The following is a 25689-nucleotide window of genomic DNA, read 5'->3' on the forward strand; positions in this document are numbered from 1 at the left end:
AGCGCCTCATTAGCGTAATGGCAGCCACGGCACTTCGAAAGTGCCAGTTTTGATCACGCGTGGCTTGTCTATGCATAGCCAGAGTGATCTATTATTAGGGGCAAAGTAAATTGCCAGTAAAAGTAACATAAAGCAGAGGGAGCACATATATCTCCCAATGTTGCATGCAATCAGCATGCACCTCAAACATGCCCTTGCTTTAAATGTGTGTCACTTCTCATTTTGCCATGGGCTGCTTGACCCTCCCCTCCAGTGCCGGCTCTGCCCTTGTCCCACCCCTTCCCTCAAACCGCCGCTTCCCTGTCTCCTCCCCTGAGCACACCCCGTCCCATCTCCTTTCAGCTTTTGTCTGGACATTTCTGGAGTTTTGGAGTCCCAGAGCAAATTCAGGCTGTGAGGAGGAGCAGGGCTGGGTGAGAATGAGCTGAGCCACAGCATTCAGGAGGTGCTGGGAGAGAGAGGAGTAGGTAAATGCAAGGTCCTCAGCATGTGAGAGGCGTAAGGGGTGGAGTACTGGAAGGTGCGCAGACCATACGTAGAACCCCGATAGGCCACATGCAGGCAGCAGGTTTTTTGATAACCTCTGGAAAGAGGAGATTGCGGCTAGTGCCATGTCATCTCAGGTGCTTACACACTACTGAGCCCCCTTCTCTGCCAGCTTTGACCCCCGAGTACCTGCTCTTGCTGAGCCAGGCAGTACAGCTTTCTCTAGTAAAACCCACAGGCAAAGTCTGACTCAGATGCAGACACAGACATGGAGGCTACATTTGCCCTGCCTCAGAAGATTGAAACTCTCCCGTCACCCTTCCCCAGCAGAGATAGGTTGATTCTAGCTATGCAACTGCCACACCTAGAACTGCATATCTGTTAACTGACTTTACCTAGTATAGATGTAGCCAGGGATCACATCTAGGAAGAGTCAGCTTCAGGGATTTGTTTCAGCACCTAGATGTTCACCCCTCCTTCCGGTACAAATCTGAAGTTTATGACAGTCTCCTCTTTCCTTGGTGTAAGGGTAGGTATATACAGCCTCTCCCCTCCCCCAGTTAGAAATTACATACACTCAGTTATATTATAAACCAGAAATAAGTATATAAAACAGAAAGAGGTAGCAACAAGAGAGAAGCTGATGACTAAGAAAATAATACAAAACATGCAATCCAAGCTAGATACACTAAATAAACTAATTAAATATTAGCTCTCACCCTAAATGTGGTTCTAATAATCTTCACAGGCTAGATGCACTTCCAGTCTGGGCCCCGTTCCTTTCCTTTGTTCAGTCTTAGTGGCTTCCAGCAGTCATTTTGGGTAGGGTGGTTGGGGCGAGCTGACCACCTGGCTTACATCACTCCTCGCTCTTTGCATAAGGCGGGAATTCTTTGTTCCTAGTTTGACACGCGTGCATGCACACATACACCAGCTTCTAATGGACGCGTACAGAATTCAAGATAGGGTCCAGTATCTGATAACATGGTCATATATCTTTGTAGGGCCTTTGTAGGGATTCTTCACAGGCTGACCCACATGTTCACAGGAAGGTTGAGCTCTTTTGCAGTTCACTGTCTGGCTTCTTCGCTCTTGTACCTCCTGAAGAGCAGGTAGTAGCCTTCATCCAGCATGATCACATTGGTAATATAAATCTGCAGTACATATTCCTAACTCCAGAAACAGAAGTGATGCATGCATGCACATAGAATAATCATATTCAATAAATCATAACCTTTCCAATCATAAAATATTAGAATTGGATGGGATTTTAAGAGGTCAGTATGTCCAGTCCCCTGCACTCACAGGAAGACCAAGCACTAGCTAAATTATCCCTGACAGATGTTTGTCTTGCCTGCTCTAAAATATCTCCAATGATGGAGATGCCACAGCATCTACAGGCAACTTATTCTAGTGCTTAACCATCCTGATAGAAGTTCTTTTCTAATGCCCAACCTAAATCTTCCATGCTGCAACTTATGCAACTGTTAGAGGCACAGGAGAGTAATTTTTCTCCATCCTCCTTGTAACACCCTTCTAGGTAATTATATGTTGTGAGGTGTACATCAGTTATGACACACATATCATAAATGTATTTTTGTAAAACCCATACAGAAATCCATGTCACTGAGATAATGACTGTCTTGAGGTTCTGAGATTCTTAATGCTCTATATTCTGATGACCTGGCTAGTGGAGAATATAAAATGTCTGTTAATTACTATTTTGCTTAAAAGAAAATATTAATCATATCTGACCTAATGTTCATTTTGTTCCTGAAAACATTGAGCATTTTTCACCATCACTCAGAGAGGGGAAGCTGATGTACCAGTGAGGAGCAAAGTCCTGCTATAGACACTGGAGTCTAGGGTTGGATAGGGTGTGATTCTACTTCTATATTATTGTTCTTTGGATTCAGCATGATGTAGATCACCATCAGCCTTCAGTTTCTGCTAACATACAATGTCAGGTCTATTTATCTCACTTTGTTATAGGTACTTTTTGGCTATGACATACATGTTCTCTGGAATCTCAGAATAGTTTAAATTTTAAGTTAAATCTTATAGATTTAATTTTTTTGCTATTTTCTATTGATAACTCAGCCTTAAAGTAACAGAAACATAGGTAAGAGAATTTTCTTTGCTGGGCTGTAAACTTTTCCAGGCAAATATGTAACATGTTTTTGACCTCATATTTTTACTCACCTAAGCATTCCAAAAAGCAAAGTAGTATGTGGCCTTAAAATATGTTTTGATCAACATCTAATAAAAGGGGAAAAACCCTCCTGTGTTTAGTTAGGTCAGCCAAATGTGGGAGACATTAGAACAGCCAGAAGTATGTGAAATGACACTGGCTATCAATTTAACCAGTCTAATCAAGCTTTGAAATGACCTCTCTTGGTTCCAGAGTAAATATTGTGAATGTTGCGAACACTGAATTACTGCACTCTTTTGCTCTCCCAAAGGCAGTTTGCCTTGAATTCTCACCAAAGAATAATGTCCTGGCAACGTGGCAGACCTATACATGTGAGTATTTTAGCATATGTAAAAGTAGATATTGAGTGAAAGAGTACAATGAGTCTGGGGAGAGTTTGCAGTCATGGCCATGAAAGCAAACCTGATGACTCATGGTAATGGATGTGGTCATGTGGGAACTTGTGTGTTCAAAGAGTTGGAACATTTTACTTTCCATTGTTTGCCTATGTGGTAGATTTTCCCAGGTCTTGACTTAATTTGTCAAATAGGTGTCTTACACCCTCATGCTTCATCCCAACTTTCCTGCAGTTAGAGGTTCTGTTCCTGTGCCCTTGTCTCGTAGTGTAGGGAGGAGAAACCAGGAACTGCAGAGCTCTAGTCTGTTGTGGCTTTGTTGTTGGCTTCCGCAAGGAAATGAATTAACCTGACTCTACTCTAAAAATGGCATTGTGAGGGTGATCATAATGATTTCCTTATCACATGTGTTTGAAAGGGACAGCCATGTTAGTCAGTTTCAGCAAGAGCAACAAGGAGGCCTGTGGCACTTTAATACATTTATTTGGATATACACTTTTGTTGGCTGAAACTTACTTCATCAGATGTACAAGTTCTGACTCATAAAATCTTATGCCCAAATAAATATACGTCATTAACATGCCACACCTGTCATGCTTCCCAGTGATTCTTTCTAGCCAGTCATCTCTAGACTGATTGCATTCCATTCAGTGGGCATTTCTAGGTGCAAATGTCTTTGTAATAGGCACATAGACACTGGTCCTAAATTCAGATACATTGATATATTGATAAAATTATACATTGATAAAAGTAGGATAATCATATTCAGTAAATAATCTTTCCAGAGAGAGCTCTCTTGATTCATCTTGTGTAAAACACAAATTAGTATTCATATTATAACCATAACTCTATGAAGAATAAGGGGTGTAGTGCCACACTACCCAGCAAAACTAGTCCAGAAATCTAGTCTGAACTTTGACAGTTAAGCTGCGTTTGTTTGGGGCGGGGGGTTGAGCTGCACTGTTAACAGGTAAAGTGCTGTTCAAGCACAAAATACTACTAATGGTCAAATCATTTACTACGTAGTAAGAATTTTGGACATAAAAGTACTATCTTGTTCATTGGCAATTGATGAGCTGCCTTCTGTGGGAAGTCTGCTCGGAGAGGCTGTTAATTGTTGCTCATGGCACCCTAGGAAGCTAAGGAAACCACAGAAAAAAGCCATGGGAAAATAGTTTAGAGACTGGAAATTAGGAGGAGTTGTCAGGAGCCATTGCTGGTAACAGAAAGTCATCTCTGCAATAAATTGCTAATACAATAAAATTAATTCATCCAGCAAATCTAACTTGATAAATGGAAAGCAAGTGCCACAGTCACTTGAACATCTTAGCAAATAACAAAATGTAAACTTGGATAATTAACTACAAGGTACTGATCAGGAATTCGCGGTATTGAAGAATTCTGGATGCTTCATAAGAACGGCCGTACCTGGTCAGACTAAAGGTCCATCCAGAGCAGTATCCTGGCTGCCAACAGCAGCCAATGCCACGTGCCCCAGAGTGAGTGGACCAAACAGGTAATGATTAAATGATCTCTCTCCTGCCATCCATCTCCAGCTTCTGACAGACAGAGGTGAGGGATACCATTCTTTACCCATGCTGGCTAATAGCCATTAATGGACCTAACTTCCATGAATTTATGTAGTTCTTTTTAAAACCCTGTTGTAGTCCTAGCCTTCACAGCCTCCTCTGGCAAGGAGTTCCACAGATTGACTGTGCTTCACTAGTGCAAGGTAAATCTAGTAAAGTGGAGGAGCATAGCTCTCAGATTTAAAGGCAGAGAAGATGTGTGGTTGGAAAAATACCTGTTTATTCTGAAAATGTAGTAGATGAAAGCCTTATACTGGTGAAATCAGCCAAATCAGGATACAGTCCTGCAAGGTGCTGAGTACACCGTGCAAGATGCTCCACATTCATAAGGGTATTCAGCCCTTTTCAGAATTGAAAGTCCATTGTTGAGGTAGAATAGAATGGTGAGTGAAGCAGATCTAAACTCCTTCCTTCGAACACCACTGCAAACCTGTCTTTATTGTTGTTATTTTTTAATTACAGCTGCTAAAGATGGCACAACAGGCATGCCAAATCTACAACTTTATAATGTGAAAACTGGGAAGTGTTTAAAGTCTTTTATCCAGAAAAAGATGCAGAACTGGTAAATAATGTTTTGAAGTATTAATTGTCTGCATAGCTATACAGATTTCAAAACCTGATCTTGAAATTGTGATTTTTAATAGTGTTGTTTCTCTACATATTGCTTGCTATAAACTGAATGTATCTAATATTTATACTCATACAGATATCTTTGTACATGTACAGTCAGTTTGTAAAATAGTAAATTCATTACTATTTTGAACAACTGGGGGGTGAAATGTACTATTAGTAAAAGGGTGCATAATGCTTTTATTATGTAAACGTATGCCCCTAACCTCATATGAACTTGTAGTATTGTTAGCTCTCTTTTGCTACGTTTACTCTGGCCCCTCCCTTTCAAAAGGGGTATGCAAAAATGGCCAATTGAAAATGTAAATGAGGTGTTGGTTTGTATATTCAGCACCTCCATTTGCATAGTGTCAGCCACTCGCTGTTCTGGATGGGCTGTTTTTGAAAGCCAAAACAGCCATGTAGACAGGGCTCTTTGGACAGGAAGCCTTGCTTTTGAAAGCACCCTTCTTCCCAATTTTTTTTTTTTCAGGAAGGGTGCTTTCAAAAGCAAGCTTCCTTTCGAAAGAGCTCCATCTACACGGCTGACTTGGCTTTCGAAAACAGCATGTCAGGAACAGCGAGTGGCTGACATTATGCAAATGAGGTGCTGAATATGCAAGTATCTCATTTGCATTTTCAATTGACCGCCAGGGTTGTGAGTTCAATCCTTGTTGGGGCCATTTAGGGATCTAGGGCAAATATTTAAAAAAAAAAAAAAAAATGGTGCTTGGTCCTGCTAAGAGTTCAGGAGACTGGACTCAATGACCTCCCAAGGTCCCTTCCAGCTCTGAGATGTGTGTCTCATTTTTGCATGCCCTGTTCGAAAGGGAGGGGCCAGTGTAGACATCACCTTTGTGAGCATTGTTCTAAGCTTGTTATGGAATTTAGTTTTAAATAATACTGAGATAGTAAATGTTGTCGTCTTCAGTTTTTATTTTGTCACTTTTTTTTAATCTTAGGTGTCCTTGCTGGGCAGACAATGAAAGTATTTGTGCTAGGATCGTAAATAATGAAGTGCACTTCTTTGAAAACAACAACTTTGGTATGCAAATGTTTCTAAGATGGCTTCATTGCATTCTAGATAGGTTTCTGTTTTGCTGATCTTCACCCTTTCTTCATTTTTCTGATTTTTCATGTCACTGGGTTTATCTGAAATATGACTAAAATCCTCTCTTATTTTGGTATCCAGAATAAATAAGGTCCTATGAAATCCTGGTATATTTTCAGCATGTTGACATTTTTTCCATTTCTTGTCTGCTCTTCTGTAATGTGAGAGAGTTCCCATTTTAGATACAAAAGGTCAATTCTGTATTGATATAAGCAGAGTGAGGTTCAAAGGATGCTTGTATAGAATGGGATCAGATTTCTTCAGTGTGTTGGGCTGAGTGTCTCTCTTTTGGTTTCCAAAGTGCCATGGGAAGAGTGACATTTAGGGCAACAGCATGACTATGGAACCAGAATATTTTCCAGAATAGTTCAGCATTAACCAAAGATATTTGGGAAGTAAAGAGAACAAGCTGAGGCAGAGGGAAACATGGTGATAATGAGAAGGAAGGAAGCCAAGAGAGTTTGGAGATAAAGAATGATGCAAATGGAACAGAACAAAAGGAACTCCAGAGAAAGAAGAAGAGAGACAATGAAAATAAAAAGGAGGCAAAGAGGTATTCAGAAGGAAAAAAAAAACTTAGATGACACAGAAGTTGTTTGGGGGCTAAGGGTGTAACATACTGTCTCATGGGAGACATGGGTTTATGATTCTGGGGCAGTTTCTTCTGAAGCTAGTAGAACTTGGGGTATAGAGACATAGGATGCCCCTGGCTCCATGCTTGTTAGGGTGAAATGTTTTCTTTTGGAAGAGGCTTTTCACCATTCTTCATAGGTGGAAGAAACTTTCTATAATGACTTTAAAAAGGCAGTTTTCAGAGAGTTATATGGGGAAAAAAATCTGTATTTTTATCAGGTGGGGTTTCCCACACTGTGCTCTTGAATTTTTCCATTGATGATCTGTTGTAGTTAGAGAGATGAGACTGCTATGAGAACAGACACCCTTTAAGATTTTTATTTAACATTGATTATCAGGCTGGGCAAATCTTGCTCAGCTTACTTAGCAGTGGTGTGGTTTTTTTTTAACTGAACCCTGAAGTTTTGTTGGAAAGGGCTAGAAAAACTCCATTAGTTAAGCCCCTGCTGTCAAGAGACAGTCCCATGGCACCATGACCACTTCTGCTGTGCTCTCTATTGGCCAATCCCTGGGACTTAGAGGGTGTTCCCCCTCTCTTACTCATACTCCTCTCCTTCCACTCCCCTCTTCCCCCCTACAAATTTTATGGTGTAGACAATTCAGTGAACCTACAAATAAGATAGGGCAGGGGTCAGCAACCAAATTAGCAAGAAGAACCTTTCTTCCCCAATTCGGTAAAAAACAGCGCATGCGTGATTTATGTTTACTGCAGGACATTTCACAGATTTTTTACATGTTCTGTTTCCTCACACTTCACATGTTTGTACCTCTATCTTCCTGACTTTCACTCTTGAACCTAGTTTGATTACGCCAATTTTACTTAGGCTATATCTACACTAGCACAAATCTTCAAAATGGCCATGCAAACAGCCATTTCAAAGATTACTAATGAGGCGCTGAAATGCATATTCAGCACCTCATTAGCATGCCACTGGCCACGGCTCTTCGAAATTGCTGTGTTTCGCTGCCGCGCGGCTTGTCCACATGCGAGTCCTTTTTGAAAGGACCCCGGGAACTTCAAAATCCACTTATTCCTATCAGCAGATAGGAATAAGGGGTTTCAATGTTGGTGGGGTCCTTTCGAAAAGGACCCCTGTCTGGACAGGCCGCGCAGCAGCGAAATGTGGCAGTTTCGAAGAGCTGCAGATGGCAGCATGCTAATGAGGCATTGAATGTGCATTTCAGCGCCTCATTAGTAATTTTTGAAATGGCCATTTCGAAGATTTGTGCCAGGGTAGACACGACCTTAGTGTTTAATTTCAGTTTTTGATCTTAAAATGTGTGTTGCCCTTCACAGCAGGAATACCATAAGCTTTCTTTTTCTTTTCCAAATCAAGACTTTATTAGCAACAAGATCAAAACGCAGATACGGTATCATATCCCACAGTGCACTGCACATATTAAATGGGGGAGCGATTCAGCGTTTCAAGATCACGCAGTTTGCTATTTATATATAAGTCCATTGCTGGCCTTTTAGATGTTGACCATTTATTAAATAATCCGGAGAGATTTTTCACTTTGCAATTTATCGCAGTGGGAGCCACAAGGAAGTCCTTAAAGAGCCATATACGGCTCCGGAGCTGCAGGTTGCAGACCCCTGAGTTAAGGTGTTCAGAGGGATGTTATAGGTCACTTCATCCCCTTCAAAAGCTATAGTAGCAGCAACAGGTCATTGGCTTCCAGACTTAATTTGAGCAGAAGCTCTCTATAGTCCCTGGTGTGGTAGCTAACAAGCTCCCCTATCATTTTGTTAATGAAATATAAGGGTGTTTACTAAGGTTGTGGGGTCATTTGTCATTTCTGACACTCAACTCACTCTGACAGCTGCACACTTCTTGCAGGGTGAACTTCCCAATAAAATTCTTATGGGTAGGGGAGTGATTGATACATCAGAGGCCTTTTAGAGAGTCAGCCTTGGGGAACAGTCACCTGTGTCCCATCCACAAAGATCTAAGGAGGGGAGCCTGTCTAGAGGGGAGCAGGATGTGTGCATGTGACTATGCTTCCGCTGAAGTTAAGGTGGAACATGAAGGCTCTTCTACTTGCTTTGATTGTAGAACAAGAAGCATGATTATGCAGGGTTCAAAGGGTTTTTTTTTTGGTTTGCTGTGTGAACTTTTCTTCCAGGTGTGCAGAATATTTCAAACATGTGGTTGGTTCAGGTGGGGTTCAAAGTTTGAAGGAAACATTTCACTCCCTATAATTGTCATACCTGTGATTATAAATAGTAATAAATCTAGCCAAAACTTTGTAGTCTCTCAGACTTGATCAGAGCTGGTTACTGTGTTGCTTTTACCAAGTAATCTTTTTATGGTTAAATACATCATTCCTTGTGCATTATCAGAGGGATACGCTCATAAAATGGTATAATTTAAAAGTACATTTAGAAGTATGAGTTAAGTGTCATTAACCTGACTGTAATTTATGCTTTTGCAGATACTATTGCAAATAAACTTCATTTGCAAAAAATTAATGATTTTGTATTATCACCAGGACCACAGCCAAGCAAGGTATTTATTATAATATTCACCACTCAGATTGTTTTGGTTTTAATTCCTTTAGAAATAATTTGTATTTCTCTGCCTTCGTGCTAGTAAGAATGTTGTATCCCTAATGTAATAAAATGGTGTTGATTTAGGTTGCTGTTTATGTTCCTGGAAGCAAGGGTGGGCCCTCGTTTGTAAGGCTCTATCAGTACCCTAACTTTGGTGGCCCTCAGTCTGCATTGGCCAATAAAAGTTTCTTTAAAGCTGACAAGGCGACAATGCTGTGGAATAACAAAGGTACAGCAGCTATTAATTTAATCTCTTACATTCTATTCACTAACCTCAATGTTTGGTTATTTTGCTTACTGTTGTTTTTGTATTAGTCTGACATATCAAGTGCAAAGACAAAACACTTGTTTGAACGCAACATTAATGTTACAACTTTAGTGTTTAAAGTTCTCATAACTTGCCCCCATTGCCTTTCTATATGTTGTCCCCATCTATATCTCTGTTCTCATTTCTTCTTAATCCTGTTCTGAGTGCTATTTGCATACCTTCTCCTGCCTCCTCCTTGTACCTGAACCGGTCTTGTCTTGTTTAGACAGTAATCTACAAGGAACATGCCTTACCCTCTTTTGTAAAGTGCCACATTCATTTGCATTGCTACATAAAAGCCACGTCTACACGTGCACGCTATTTTGAAGTAGCGGCGGCAACTTCGAAATAGCGCCCGTCACGTCTACACATGTTGGGCGCTATTTTGAAGTTGAAATCGACGTTAGGCGGCGAGATGTCGAAGTTGCTAACCCCATGAGGGGATGGGAATAGCGCCCTACTTCGATGTTCAACGTCGAAGTAGGGAACATGTAGACCATCCGCGTCCCACAACATCGAAATAGCAGGGTCCTCCATGGCGGCCATCAGCTGGGGGGTTGAGAGACGCTCTCTCTCCAGCCCCTGCGGGGCTCTATGGTCACCGTGTGCAGCAGCCCGTAGCCCAGGGCTTCTGGCTGCTGCTGCTGCAGCTGGGGATCCATGCTGCATGCACAGGGTCTGCAACTAGTTGTCGGCTCTGTGTATCTTGTGCTGTTTAGTGCAAGTGTGTCTGGGAGGGGCCCTTTAAGGGAGCGACTTGCTGTTGAGTCTGCCCTGTGACCCTGTCTGCAGCTGTGCCTGGCACCCTTATTTCGATGTGTGCTACTTTGGCGTGTAGACGTTCCCTCGCAGCGCCTATTTCGATGTGGTGCTGCCCAACGTCGACATTGAACATCGACGTTGCAAGCCCTGGAGGACGTGTAGACGCTATTCATCGAAATAGGCTATTTCGATGTCGCGTGCACGTGTAGATGTAGCCAAAATGTGGTAATCACCAATGTACATAGTCTTCATGACATAATATTGTCCTACCTATAGCCACATGATTCTCATGGAAGTCAGCTGGACTCATGTGTGACTATATGGGGCTGCTATATGGGGTAATGAGGCAATTTGAAGCAGGCTTATGAGGCACTGACATCCATATTCAGCACCTCATTAGCATAACGACAGCCACGCAAATTTCAAAGTGAAGACTTCAAATTGCAAATTGACAGTGTAGAACTAGATCCGAGTAAGGGAATATCGAAGTGAGATGCTTATTTCAAAGCTGACCCCATCTACGCTGTCAATTTGCAACTCAGAGTCTGCACTTTGAAATTCACATGCCCACCGTTTATGCTAATGAGGCACTAACGTCCATATTCAGCGCCTCATCAGCCTCCTTCGAGTTGCCTCATTACTATGCCACCTCCGATGGGAGGGAATGAGCATAGAAGCAGCCTGAGAGTGGAAGCTGGCAGATTATGTTCAGATATATATTTAGTATCATAACTAGCAGTCTGAACTATTCCATACATGTATAATATGAGTGAATTCAAATTACTGCAAGACTCTAAACATTCATTTCATGGCTTTTGAGTGTATACGTAGGAGTATGTTTATTCATAAACTTATAGGGTGTGTCTACACTAGCTGGCTACTTCAAAGTAGCTAGCACAATGTCGAAATAGCACGTGTCATGTCTACACACGCCATGCGCTATTTCGACGTTGAAATCGACAGTAGGTGGCGAGACGTTGAAATCGCTATTCCTATCCGAAGATGGGAATAGCGCCCTACTTTGACATTGAACATTGAAGTAGGGCATGAGTAGATGATCCGCATCCTGCTACATTGAAATAGCGGGGTCCTCCATGGTGGCCATCAGCTGAGGGGTTGAGAGATGCTCTGTCCAGCCCCTGCGGGGCTCTCTGGTTGCCACGTGCAGCAGCCCCTAGCCCAGGGCTTCTGGCTGCTGCTGCTGCTGCAGCTAGGGGTTCATGCTGTGTGCACAGGGTCTGCAACCGGTTGTCAGCTCTGTGGACCTCGTGCTGTGCAAGCCAAGTGTGTCTGGGAGGGGCCCTTTAAGGGAGCAGCTTGCTGTTGACCCAGAAGGGTTAGTCCAGCCTGTGACCCTGTTTGCAGGCTTTGCTGGCCCCTTATTTTGACGGGGAGCGCTTGTGTGTGTGGATGCTCCACGTTTCCTTCCGAGGCGGCTCCTTTCGACATTCCCAGTCGCTACTTCAACATTGAACGTTGACGGCACCAGCCTTGGAGGATGCATAGACGATACGCGTTGAAGGAGCCTATTTCGATGTTCTTACTTCGAAATAGGCTACTTCGATGGAGTGTGCTAGTGTAGACATAGCCATAAAGAGGGATTAAAACACTAATGTCTGTATTCATTTGTGTAGTCAGAAATGTAGATAGCAACAGACTGACATAGCACAGGTGCACATTTACCTAAATAATAACCTTTATAGATACTTCCAGTCCCATAAATATAGCTACCTCCAAATAACGTGGAAAATGTGCACCGTGTGCGCCATTGTGTGTAATATATACAATTCCACTATGTTTAGACACTTAGATTGATAGAATAGCAATATTTAACTTCATAAAATCATGCCAAATTTGAAATGACTGGAATAGTCATTTTCTGCTCCATGAGTAATGGTGGTCATTTCAAAGTCATGTTAGTAATTCTTTTATACTACCACCAAGTAACATATATATGCATGTGAACAGAAAACAATGTCTACATTATATACTTATGGGTACCTATGTTATTTTTATGTGTCTAAGTGAAATAGATATACAGACAAAAGCTATTAATAGGCATAATTTTGTTTTATTGGCCTGGATGCTATCTTACAGTTAGTTTTAGTCAAGTGAAAAGTTTAATACACTTTGAACCTCTCTAGTCGGGGACCTGACTGGTGCCCAGCAACAGAATTTGCCGAATCATGGGAGGTCCAATATTGTCTAGCAGCATTACCTTACTGGGCTCTTAGAAGAGATTTAGGGGTTAAATTAGAGCTAAATAAGTGCCAGATTAGAGAGGTTCAACCTATCCAGTTATGTTAGAGCTAGGTATGTATAAAAATTCTCTTTATCTCACTAAAAGAATAATTTTGAATAGTTCAAAATGAATGACTGGGTTTTGCTCACACTTGCTCCATCCCCTTTAAATTAAAAAAAAATCTTTAGGGTTAAAGTCAAGAAAAGAAAAATTTAATTGAAAAGGAGATGATAGAGAGTTCTGAGCATGTGGTAAGGCATCTATTAAAGTGTCTGTCTAATAATAGATTTCATAGCTAGCTAAACGTAAAATTCGTTGTCTGTCTGCGTACATGGTAACTTCTGTTAGTGGAGACTAAAACTGTGTTTTGTACTCTAATAGCTACTGCTGTGTTAGTAATAGCTAGCACAGAAGTCGATAAAACAGGAGCCTCCTACTATGGAGAACAAACCCTGCACTACATTGCAACAAATGGAGAAAGTGCTGTTGTACAACTATGTAAGTGGCCTTTGAGTATTTACATAATTTTGTCATTTGTTAATGGAAAATATATGCTAAAAATCTCAACACTTCTGTGAAAATATTGAACTATTTTTTGTCATTTAGAACTGTTTTTGCACTTACAGATAGTGTTTGTTTCTGCACTTACAGTTACAGGTAGTGAATTTTGTTACCTCAACTAGTAGAGCTCTCTGAGACATCTCCCCTCTGTTTAATAATTGTGATGGGCAATTGAAAGTAAAACACTGAAAATTCCACTTCTATTCCTTAACACTTTAACCTGCCCCTCACCTGTGCTTATCAGTACATATTTAATTGGATGCTTGATGGCATATGGTTTGCTATCCTGAAGTTCAACCAAAGCATGAAAGCACGCCACATGAGGCTGCCCAGTCCCTTGTTGAGGACATTCCATAATAAGCATAGGACTGCGACCCACCTCTCTTCCTCAAGACACATATACAAACTAATAATATCCCCTATGCACAGTGAATACAAGTGTCAAAAAACAAAAGGATTTGGTGTTCTGGAGGAAAAATCACTAATAACTTGAATATGAGAGTATTGCCAGCCCCAGATGTTCATAAATCATGGGTCAAGGTCAGCAGAAATCATGAGATTGGTTTTAAAATCACAACACTGTGGAAAATAGTAGATTTGGTGTTCTTTTTATCTGCCTTATGCTTTTTGAGTCTTTAGGGTGCACTGGGGTCACATTTTGAAGCTTTATCTGCAGCCAGGGGAGCTAGAAATGTATCCTGCCTTTAAGAATGAAGGCTGAAATCATCACTTTTCCACTTGATTCCATGAGCTGAGGCTTTAAGGAAAATAATTATGAGATTCCTGACAGAATCATAAGCGTTAGCAACACTAATAATTGATGCATTTTTTTTTTTTAAATAGAGGCACTTAATCCCAGTGACTGAACTCAATACCAAGACTCCAGATCTGTTAACCTAAAATTTTATCTAAATGGCATTCGTCCCTTTCTTTCCTGAACTGTGGTTAGGCATGGTTTGCACTGTTAAAACTGTTGTGTGTCAGGAACGTTGGGAAGCTGGGCGGTTTGTCTACACAGCAAACTTCAATTGACCTATGGTAGGTTGACTTAAAGCCATGGAACTAATTACTGCGGTAGTACCTGTCCACACTGCACTCCTTCTGGCAGCGGTGTGGGTCTTTAAAGTGCCCCTACCAATTTAAGAGGGACATTGTAAGGGCTGAGAGCCCAGGCTGGCAGCTTCTGGCTTCCCACTGGTAGCTTGGCTGGTTTCCTGGGCTCCCAGTTCCCCACTTCTGGAAGGGATCTCTGCATCCAGAGGGAGCCCCCCCACCCCAAGTTGTGAATCAGGCAGAGGGTTCACAGCAGGGAACCTACCAGTCTTTCTTGTCAATTTCACGGCTCCATTTAGGATTTAGGTGTATGTTTCTTAACACTCCTTACCAACTGATATGTAGATTTCAGATGCCTTAATGTGTCCCATTGTTTCAAATAGTACTTTTTTTTTTTAATGAAGTTTTGTAGTTAATAAACCCTTTGTGGAGATTCTCTTTGAAGGAAAAAAAATGAAGTACGACTTGCTTCATGTATAAAACTGATTACTGCAATAACTATTTCCAGCATGTGCTCCCCATCCCTCACCAAGCCTCCCCCCCCCCCCCCCAAAAAAAACAAAAAACAAAAAACAAAAACCAAAGCTGGAACAATCAGTATTTGATGCTCCTTAGATATACTTGGTGGACATTTTATTTTGAGTCAATACTTTAATCCCTAGAAATGCAATTGATATTGTAGAAGATCTCTCTCTCTCTCTCTCTCTCTCTCTCTCTCTCTCTCTCTCTCTCTCTTTATATATAAAATATAATAAAATGTACCACGTGTGGTAGTGATATCCAGGTGGTGGTTTTTACAACACAATGAAATGGATAGTATTTTTCATTCATCACTGAGCACCGCTCTTGTATCCTAGCCACTAATCCATCTCCTCCTCATAACTTAACTTAGTCCATTGTTCAAATGCCTGAGCAGCTTCAGGTAGTCCCTATTTTTTAATGAATGGGGACATTTTTTAATGAATGTGCTACAGAAATTTTTTCTGTTCTTCCCCCATGATTATCAGGGCCTAGACATTCCTAGGGGAGAGGAGGTCTGAACCCCAAAGAATAAGCAATTAAGTCAGACTCTATGCAATATTGTAAAAGTATTTTATGAAAGCTGGTGAGCTTTGGTAATTAATATCATTGTGAAATGTATGTATGAGCAGGATATGAGGATTTATGGATACTTGATTTAAAGTGTGTGTCCTCTTGCTAAGACAGAAGGGTAATGCAGTGGGTCACAGTTCTGGGTGTCCTGAACAAGATGCTACACCCACTCACTGCATTAAAAGAATGTGTCACTGGTAAGAGGCTCAGGTTGAGCAATACTCATTCCTAGTCCAGTGACAAAGTCCAACATCTCACAACTATGTAGACATGGAAATGGGAGCATTGTACAGGTTGGACCTCTACAATCCAGATTTCCCTCATCTGGCCAAATCTAATGTCTGGCATCTGTGGATGCTCCAGGGCTGTAGCACTCACAGGGAAAAACAGAGGGCCCCAAGCTCAGCAACTCCACCCATGGCCAGCTTTTACCAGTCTCAAGATGAGGGAAGGAAGAGCAGGGGTGGGGACATGGGAGGTGCTTGGTGGAAGTGGTAGGGTGGCTGCAGAGCTCTGTGATTGGGGGCAGGCAGTGGAGCACGGGGGGGCTGTGCTTGTGGGGCTTTAACCATCCTGCCTCTTCCCCTAAACATGCACTCACCAACCCCATTCCCCCTCTGTCAATGCCAGCCACCCTGGTGTTGCCAGAGTGGAGCCCCACAGCCAATGGCAGCAGAGAGGCAGGGATTGATCTACCCTGGTCTGGCAAATTCATTGGATTGGGACAGGTCAGATCCTGAGGGTACTAGACCAGGGAGGTTCAACTGGTACAACTGTGAAGGAGGGTATTTATAGGTTTCCAGTGGGCCACTGCTGCTAGCTACAGATGCTATTACACTTGAATATTGAGACAAAAATGGGATTTGTTTACACACACTGTCATACACAACCTTTTATTGTAGAGGGGGTGATGCTGACCAGTTAAGGAGAACTAACTCAGTTGGTAGAACGCTATGTGATATTATCCCTAAATAAAACTGAGCATAAGACATCGGTTTGCAATATCAATTTTTATCAAAAACCATTCCCAGTGGTTAGTTTTTCTAGAATTGTAAATTATTGGACTTTGGGAAAGCTTTGTAATCTTTTTTTTTTCCTGCAAACGTCAATTATGATTTCATAATTTATTTTTTTTCTTTAGCAAAAAATGGTCCTATTTATGATGTAGTATGGAATCCCAATTCCACAGAGTTTTGTGCTGTGTATGGTTTTATGCCTGCTAAGGCAACAGTTTTCAATCTGAAATGTGACCCTTTGTTTGATTTTGGAACTGGCCCTCGTAATGCTGCCTACTACAACTCTCCGGGACACATCTTAGTACTAGCAGGATTTGGAAATCTCAGAGGACAGATGGAAGTATGGGATGTAAAAAACTACAAACTTATTTCCAAGCCAGTGGCATCAGATTCTACATATTTTGCATGGTGCCCTGATGGGGAACATTTTGTGACTGCTACCTGTGCTCCAAGGCTACGAGTTGGTAATGGGTACAAGATCTGGCATTATACTGGCTCTCTTCTGCACAAATATGAAGTCCCTCCAAATGCAGAAATATGGCAAGTTTCCTGGCAGCCATTTTTGGATGGAACATTTCCAGCAAAAGCAGTAACTTACCAGGCAGTTCCAAGTGAACTGCCAAGTGCTGAGCTGAAGGCTGCTGAAGCTTATAGACCCCCAGCTTTGAGAAACAAGCCTATAACCAGTACCAAGCTGGTAAGTAAACTTCATCTCAGTTGTGTGGGTCCGTCATTCAATCTGTATTTGAAATCTGGTTCCAATCTACTTTTACTGACTCGGAAGGTGGTTAGGGAATGAGGGCACCAATCTTTGGTTTTGTTAGTATTTGAAGAAAGAAAGAAATCAGTTGCCTTTTAATCAGCTTGTTTCACTAACTGCCCCTCTGCTTCCTGTTTTAAACAGTCTGACTTAAGATTACCTTCCTACTCAGTTTTATAGAACTTTCTCTTCCTAGTACAGTAAAAGCTGTATTATGCGGACCTGTACCAACCAGAAAATTCTATGAACTGGCATTTCTGACCTCCATAGACAGTTCAATTTATATTCCAGTTGACATGGGGCCAGCAATCTCTCTACCTAGTGCCACGTGACTCCTGGAAAACAGCAACGTGTCCCTGCAGCTCCCATTGGCCAGAAACTGTAGTCAGTAAGAGCTGCAGGAATGGTGCCTGCCTAGCTCCACCTATGCCTAGGAGCTGCAGGAACATCACTGCTTGCAGGGAGCCCTCCAAAATGAGTGCTGCCTGGATCCTGGATCCAGCATCCCAAAAACCCTCCTGTGCTCCAGCCGCCAAGCCTGAACCCTGCGCCTGGCCATACACTGGAGCCTGCACCCTAGCTCAGAACCTATGTCCCTGCCTCGATGTGGAGCACCTTCCCAAACTCTTAACTAACCAAAGTATTCGACTAACCAGCATGGCCCATTCCTTCAATATGCTGGATAACAAAGCTTTTACTGTACTTGCTTTAGCCCTTTCCAGCCATCTCTAGAGGCCATTAGAGGGTACTGGATGGGGTAATATTAAAAAAAAAAAAGAAAAAAAAACAAATCTTTTTAGGGGCAACGCTTTTTTCAGGCTGATTTTACATGTCAAAAGAAGCAGACAGGACACGGACCCACTTTTTTTCTCATGTAGGTCACCTTTTAAACTGTGATACTTCAGCACATAGAAAAGATTTTCTAAAGTTTTTAATTCTTCTGTAGGTATTTCAAAATATGCCATGCGCATTTTAGAAGTGTCAATCTTCTATATCTCTTTAGCACGAGGAGGAGCCACCTCAGAACATGAAACCACAACCAGGAAATAGTGATAAACCATTATCTAAAACAGCACTTAAGAATCAAAGGAAGCATGAAGCAAAGAAAGCAGCTAAACAGGTACAGCTAGTGTCCGCCCTCTCAGGAAGAGTATTACTCTAGCTTTTTAAAACGGCATAACTATTAAGTGCATAACAAATCTTGGATTGTGCTAAAAGTAAATTCTATGCACCTCTCCAATGGGTGTTGGCCAGGGGTGTCACTGCCTTCACTCCCCTAGGGGCCACGGGCTCCACAGTAACCCTGACAAGGGCCAGACCTGTGGAAAGCCTAGGCTTCTTCCCCAGGGCAACTTTCTATGCACTTCACCCCAAATCCAGTGGGGACATGAGAATAGGGCACATATGGTGGGGTGCATACGTACCCTAATTGAATTGTTTGAAATGACTTAAATCAGTACTGCTATTGTTTAGGTGAGTGCCCCCACTAACAGGTATTTGGTAAGTTACTGTGACCATCCACCTACTGAAATCCCCAGGGTACTATATATTTACCTTTATACTCTCTGAGTATCTCAGTAAACCACTTGCCTTCACCCCCTGGCTCTCCCACCAGAATTCAGTTCTGTTACTCACCAGCCCCCTATGAGGCACTACTTTTATTCTGGGCAATGTGGGTCTTTAGTATGCATGGTTCTCCAACATCTCATTATCTAATGTAACGGATGTACCCATGCTTTCCCTATCCCAAATACCTGCCACCAGATACCCAATCAACTTGATTGCTGTTCAAACCTGTATCCTAAAGCTTGCAAACATTCTCTTAATAAAGTGTATCTATTCATGGCCATGTGAGTTATATTTCAGGAGACTGGATGATATATGTGATATACCTTTTAAGTCATTCACCTGAATTTGATTGATAGTGATACTATCAATTGATAGATTGATAGTGATCAACAGTTGTTACTTTCATTGGTTGTACATTAATCTATGCAAAATGAAATGAATTGGAAGAGTCAGCTGTGTTCACATAAATATCACCCACTTCACTCTTCCATTTCTAAAGAATCTGCTCAACTCTTTGCACTCCCAGGTGAGAGGCAAAGGACTGAATGTCTTTGAAAACTGAAATACTGCCTCACTACTTAGATGTGGCCTTCCTGTAGGTCAGGGTTGAGGCATAAGAACAGAGCAAAGCAAATAAGCTTGTACTTTTGTGGCTACCTGTATTGGATTTGTTCTGTGGCTAGATGGCAGATTTCAGCTTTTGATATCAACTCTGCAACTTCCACAATAACTAAAACACCCGTCTCAAGTGTGTGTGATATGTTGCTTAGTAAATCAGACCTGGGATTTTTGGTAGTGGAGAGGGTGGACCACCAGCAATTCTAAGAAATATTTGTCAATGTATATTTGTTGTTTGTCCTACCAATTTCATTATACTAAGCATGCTTCTTGTCCGTGTGTGTGGGAAGAATCTTCTGGTAGGAGCTCTGTATCAAATAAAATAACATGTAACAGCAAAATGTTCACAACAATAGAGTCCACTAGAGGAGTAATGAAAAAAACTATTCAACAGCTTTTCTGGTTTTCCATGTTATAAAACAACAGAACTGTTGTTTAAATGGTTTATAGGAACAGTAGATGAAGTATATTAACTTACAGGAGGCCAAAATTGGTGGGAGCCAGGAATCAACACCATCTCCAGCATTACCAAATGTACCACGCAGCACTGTGCCGTCAGTAACGTCAGGAGACCCTGAGATAGACAAAAAAATAAAGAATTTGAAAAAGGTGAGAGATTTTTCTAATGAAAAATAGTTTCCTTTTAGAGAAAGTCCTGAATGGCTAGTTGTGAAGATGACTAGTAGCAGTGAGGGAGGTGGTACATACAGCATGCACCTCAGGCAACTGTTCTCCTTTGCTTTCTCTGTGTAAAGGAGCACAGTGGTAGCCATTTTAAAATAGGCCTGTGAGTGTCTACATGTCTATAGTGTCTAAGCATATAAAGCAATTTGAGACTTGTCTAGAACAGCAATAATTTTTCTACCTTTTCTTCCGTTCTCAAGAACGGTTGGGTATTGGACAAAGCTCTCTTGAAAAGGACAGATGGTATAACTGGTCAGTATTTGTACTTGTGAAGCAACTAAGTGAGCTTCCTGACCTGATTTTGCAGATCCTAGTCCCCTTTATAATGTGGGAAGGCTATTCCAACTCAAGATTTGGGGGAGGAAGGGTTGTTGGTGTTTATCTCAGGACTACCAGTAAGATGTAAAGCTTGTCTTTGATGCAGCGGTGTTGGACACAGATCTCCGTAGATACATGTCTTCTCTGTTTTGAGAAGGAGTCATAGATAACAAAGTCCAGTCTGTTTTTCTTCTCAAACTGCATATTCACAAAGGGGCCTGTTTATTACTGTCAGGCCTGTGAGTTCTTTCATTTAATTTCAAACAAGGGTAGAGTTGCACTGGTCATGCTAGAGAAGGTATGCCTATTTCTTCATTACAGAGCAAGCCATCTTTTCTTTGGTTTGTAATGCAGGCAGATTTTCTCCTACAAGTCAAGTTAGAGTCTTCCTTCTATATTCATCTCTTTCTTTGCTTCAGGCCTTAGCCATGCTGAGGAAAGATGTACAGAGCAGGGGGATGTGTACAGTGGGGGAGTTCCCTTTCAGAATCTTAGATGTAGCTTCCCAGTACAAGAAGTTATCCTACTTATAAATTATTACTTTAGGGTCAAATTTTATGACGTTTACATAATTTTTCCAAACTCTTCAGGTGTTAGAAAGATGTTTCTCTACTCGGGTCTTTTCATGAAGAAAGATAACCTAACAACCTATTTTGGTTTCTGTTGATTGTGACATTCTGGTTTAGCCATATAAATGAAAAGCAGATGCATTTCTGTTCCTAATATTTCCCATCAGAGTGTATCCTTATCTGTTAAGCTGATCAGCTGTAAACCCAGAAAACTGAAAATCTGTTCCTCTCTTGGCTTTTCCATACTTTTGTTCCATACTTTTCTTCTTCACAGAAACTGAAAGCAATTGAGCAGCTGAAAGATCAAGCATCTACTGGAAAACAGCTAGAGAAAAACCAGGTATTACTAACTTGTATATGTATTTATTCAGGATCATGCATGTGTGCATGTACAGCATTGCAGTGGTGGAGCTAAACTGATGTAATTGTGCTACTACAGATTGTCTGATGAAGACACTCTATACTGACTGTGCAGTAAAACCATCTCTGAGTCACAGAAGTTAGTTCAGCAGGAGAAGCTAATTCGTTGTTAGTCCATAGTAAATTTCAAATGTAATTCTGGTTAAGTGTCTAATAACTAAGGTTTCCTGTCTCTCTCCCTTGTCAAAACCAAGTGAAGAGGAAGACCTTATAGCAAAGAGAGAGCTTTTCTCAAGTTCACCTCTAAAGGGGCAGGGCCACTAGTGCTGAGGAACTGCTCGGGGGACACACAGGAACAAGGGAATCAGTGTATCTGTCTTTAGCAATGGTAGCTGTGCATCCCTCCCCATCACAGCAGTGTTGTTGACATTTGTTCTCTGCAGTCTTCTGTGCTATTTCCCCCACTCCAGTGGGTTACATAGCACTTGGTTAGGTGAATACTTGATAGAACAACACTAACTTACGATGCTTTCACTGTCGTCAAAACCAACAAGAAGTCCTGTGGCACCTTATAGACTAACAGATATTTTGGAGCATAAGCTTTTGTGGGCATCTGACAAAGTGGGTCTTTGCCCACAAAAGCTTATGCTCCAAAATATCTGTTAGTCTATAAGGTGCCACCGGACTTCTTGTTAGTCCGTATCTTCAAAATCAACATGGCTACCTCTCTGATACTTGTTACTGTCATCAATTACACAAATTTTGGATGGCAGCTTGCTGTCTGTGACAACTCCGTAACTTTGTTGCTCCTTCAGTGCTAAATCTCCTTTTTCACACTGTTCTCACTGGTGGAGAATGAATGTAATACTGATTAAAATAGCAATAATATAGTTTTGAATTTAAAACCTAGTGTATTATACACTAGCAATTTGCAGGCACACTTTAAACATTAAAAGAAAATGTGGTATTATGTCAGCACCTCTGTACTTTGATTCTTTAAATGCCTGCTGTTAAATTACTGCAGTCTTAAACTTTACTATTAGTTACACATTGACTATGGTGATCATTATTTCCTGCATTAAATATAGCTATTTTACCTGCTGTGTAAGGAGCAAAATACATCATCTTGTGTTTGGGTTTTTTTTTTCCTAGCTGGAGAAAATTCAGAAAGAGGCTGCTCTCCTACAGGAGCTAGAAGATTTGGAACTGGGCTTTTAAAAGTTTACCAAAAAAGAATTGGATTGTTGCACAAAATCAGTGCATAATGGGATGTGTTTTAACCTGAACAGAACAAAGAATATCCTTCAACTGCAAATGCCTGGGGTAGGACAGGTTTACATATTTGCTGCGCATTTACACTTAATTTTTTTCTGAAATCTGCACATGTGCACAGTTATAAAACAAACTATATATATCGTCAGCCATTCCTGAATTCACTTGTGCTCCAAAAAAATTACTTAAAAATTAAAGGGCTTTTTTGTTTTTTTGGCTTATCTAGCAACTTGGTAGCTTTGTTAAACTGATCTTTATGCAATAATAGGATTACAGATAATAATAAAGAGCATTTAACATTAAAAGTGTTGTTGGTTTTGTGTTACCAAGCCAGAACTTGTAAAATGTACCAATCATTTCTAAGTTAAAATATAATCAGCTTGAAATCTAACACATTTGTAAAAACAAGAGTTAAATATTTATAGTTGTTATTCCTGCCCCTATGCCAGTTTTGTTGTGGTTTTGCAATCATAGTCTTCTTTTAAAAAATCCCTTCCCCTTTTACTGGGTGTTCTGTGTGTGACCCACACAAACAAAAACTAAAACAGATGACATGGGGAAACCACTGAAACTGATGCTACACCAGATGCTATCTAATGCACAAATTAAATTGAGAAAAAGAAAATTCTTTGATTTCCCCATTCACAGTAATATTAGGCCCAATTCTGCAACCTGATTTTTGAAGTGACTTTTTTAAAACTACTGTAGTCTCAGTGAAGTGAGTGTAACTCTGCCCATATATATTACTGCACATAGATGTTACTTGAATATAGTGTTCCCTTTAATTTTCTCCATCCATGGGTGGAATAATTTTTTCTCTGCACCAAGGCTTGTGCAGTTGTGCACCACATAGCAACACATGCTGCTGGCTTAGGGTGCTGTGGACACTGTGCTAATCAGATTCGTGGTCCCTGAATTTCTCCTGAGCTGCCACGCAAGCATTCATCTTATAGGAAACGCATGCTTATAAAGGTTTCTGCTTGATAACAATCCAAAGCTCTGTGGACCAATGCATGTTCCTTTTCATCAACTGAGTCAGATGCCACCAGCAGAAAGTTACGGAGGCACTACAGATTCTTAAACCTTGGATTAAGTGCTGTACCTATTTTTAGAAAAAATTCACACTGTTACCTTTTTACATTTTGTGAAATCTGCTGTGAACATACTCTTAAACTGAACAACATGTGCCAGGTCATCATCTGAAACTGCTATAACATGAAATATAGGGCAGAATGCAGGTAAAAAAGCAAGAAACAGTTTTCCGCCAAGGAGTTCAGTCACAAATTTAATTAATGCATTGTTTTAAACAAGTGTCCTCAGAATGAAAACATCCACTGGAATGGTGGCCAAAGCTTGAAGGAACATATGAATATTTAGCATATCTGGTATGTAACTATGTAATCTACAAAAGTACCATGTACGTGCTTGTTCTCACTTTCAGATGACATTGTAAATAACCAGGTAGCATTATCTCCCATAAATGTAAATTAAGCTTCTTTCTCTGAGCAATTAGTTGAACAAGATGTAGGACTGAATGGACTCATAGGCTCTAAGCTATTCAATAGTTTTAGAAAGCACGTATGTAACAAAGAATCTACATTTGAAGTTGCACTTTCTTGATAGGGATTGCACTTCAGTACTTGTATGAGGCATACTGAAAAATGCAATTACTGTATTTTTACAGTGCAAATATTTGTAATTAAAATAACCCAAGTGAGCAGTGTACACTTGGAATGTTGTATTGCAATTGAAAACAGTATTTGAAAAAGTAGAAAATCATACAAATATTTAATACATTTCCATTGGTATTCTATTTAACAGATTAAAAGTGTAATTAATCATTAATTTTGAGTTAATCATGTGTTAGTTGCAAGTAATCAACAGCCCTTTTACTTTAAACTGAATACACTTGTTTTGTTTTCAACAAAGACCAAAAAAAAAAAAAATCCATGCTCTTGGCATTTCAGAATACTGTAAAAATGAACCATTACAGTTCAACAGAAATTCTTGTGCAAAAATTTAGTACTCATTTTATAGTAGCTGTTTTCAGTCTGTGGTCCACGAACCACTGAAGGCCTGGTAGACTACAGCTAAGATTTCCAAAGGTGTGTGCCTCTCTTCAAAATGTGTTGGGGGTTCACAGATGGACAAAGGTTGAAAAATCACAGTTCTTCACAGTGCCTCACCAAAGCAACAATCAATGGAAATGCAGTGGTTGCCCTCTAGTGGAAGAACCATATTTCTGTTTATGTACCTTTCACTCGTGGCAGTGCTAAATAAGAGTTTGGAATCAATGTGAATCATAGACACCGGAGATTAAAAAGACCTATTTAGATCATTCATTTCATCTCCTTTCCAATGTCTGTTTTTACATTACACTTCCAGTTTGACCCGTTTGGTTATGTCTAAAGTGGTAGGGTTTCTACCAAGTTCTGACAATTCCACATCCTAGTAAGTCTTCCAGAGACTTTATGTGGCTTCTTCTTTTAGAATTATACTTCCATGTACTGTGCTGCATAGTTCCTCTCTTTGTAATAAACATCCTTTTTAAAAATACAAAAAATGGTTTATATGTGACACAGACCATTAATCATTTCTTTACCAAACCTCCCCTATTTAGCTGTCAATTTCTTCTAATAAGTCCAACCTTCCACCTTTTACTTTATCTCAAATGTATAAAACAACAATGAAAAACACATCTTAAGCCTTATAAAATCTGTGTTACCAGAAAGGGGGCTAAGAGCAATTCAAAACAAGAGATAGTACAAACATTAAAATTAAAGGAAGAAATAGTAGTTGCTCTATGCACACATTAAGTAGTAAAGAAAGTCTATTTGCATGTTAGTCAGTTTCCACAAAAGTTAAGTACTGTCAATTATCCTTCTCCCAGTTTTTTTAATTCTTCCCTCCCTCCCCCCCCCCCCCCCCCCTGGTACAAGGCTGCTTTCAAAAACACCAGCTCCTTTCTCCCATAACC

General features: G+C 40.7%; 1 protein-coding gene across 5 annotated transcripts in view; it reads left to right on the forward strand.

Annotated features, from left to right (window-relative positions):
• The window catches only part of EIF2A (eukaryotic translation initiation factor 2A), a 30810-nt gene extending 7788 nt beyond the window's left edge, over positions 1 to 23022 (forward strand). Inside the window, exons 4-14 of one of the 5 annotated variants that reach the window (XM_075003737.1) lie at positions 2891 to 3009; positions 5085 to 5184; positions 6194 to 6276; positions 9412 to 9485; positions 9614 to 9758; positions 13222 to 13338; positions 16688 to 17259; positions 18326 to 18442; positions 19990 to 20118; positions 21355 to 21420; positions 22593 to 23022. In XM_075003737.1, coding sequence (XP_074859838.1) covers positions 2891 to 3009; positions 5085 to 5184; positions 6194 to 6276; positions 9412 to 9485; positions 9614 to 9758; positions 13222 to 13338; positions 16688 to 17259; positions 18326 to 18442; positions 19990 to 20118; positions 21355 to 21420; positions 22593 to 22658 — 1588 coding nt within the window. In that variant the 3' untranslated portion in view covers positions 22659 to 23022. Of the gene's footprint in view, positions 1 to 2890; positions 3010 to 5084; positions 5185 to 6193; positions 6277 to 9411; positions 9486 to 9613; positions 9759 to 13221; positions 13339 to 16687; positions 17260 to 18325; positions 18443 to 19959; positions 20119 to 21354; positions 21421 to 22592 lie in introns of those variants that run through there. The other 4 variants (XM_075003738.1, XM_075003740.1, XM_075003739.1 and 1 more) reach the window with 4 other exon arrangements.
• Positions 23023 to 25689: the final 2667 nt, after the last annotated feature.

Source organism: Carettochelys insculpta, chromosome 10 (genome assembly GCF_033958435.1).
Source record: "Carettochelys insculpta isolate YL-2023 chromosome 10, ASM3395843v1, whole genome shotgun sequence".
Taxonomy (NCBI): Eukaryota; Metazoa; Chordata; order Testudines; family Carettochelyidae; genus Carettochelys; species Carettochelys insculpta.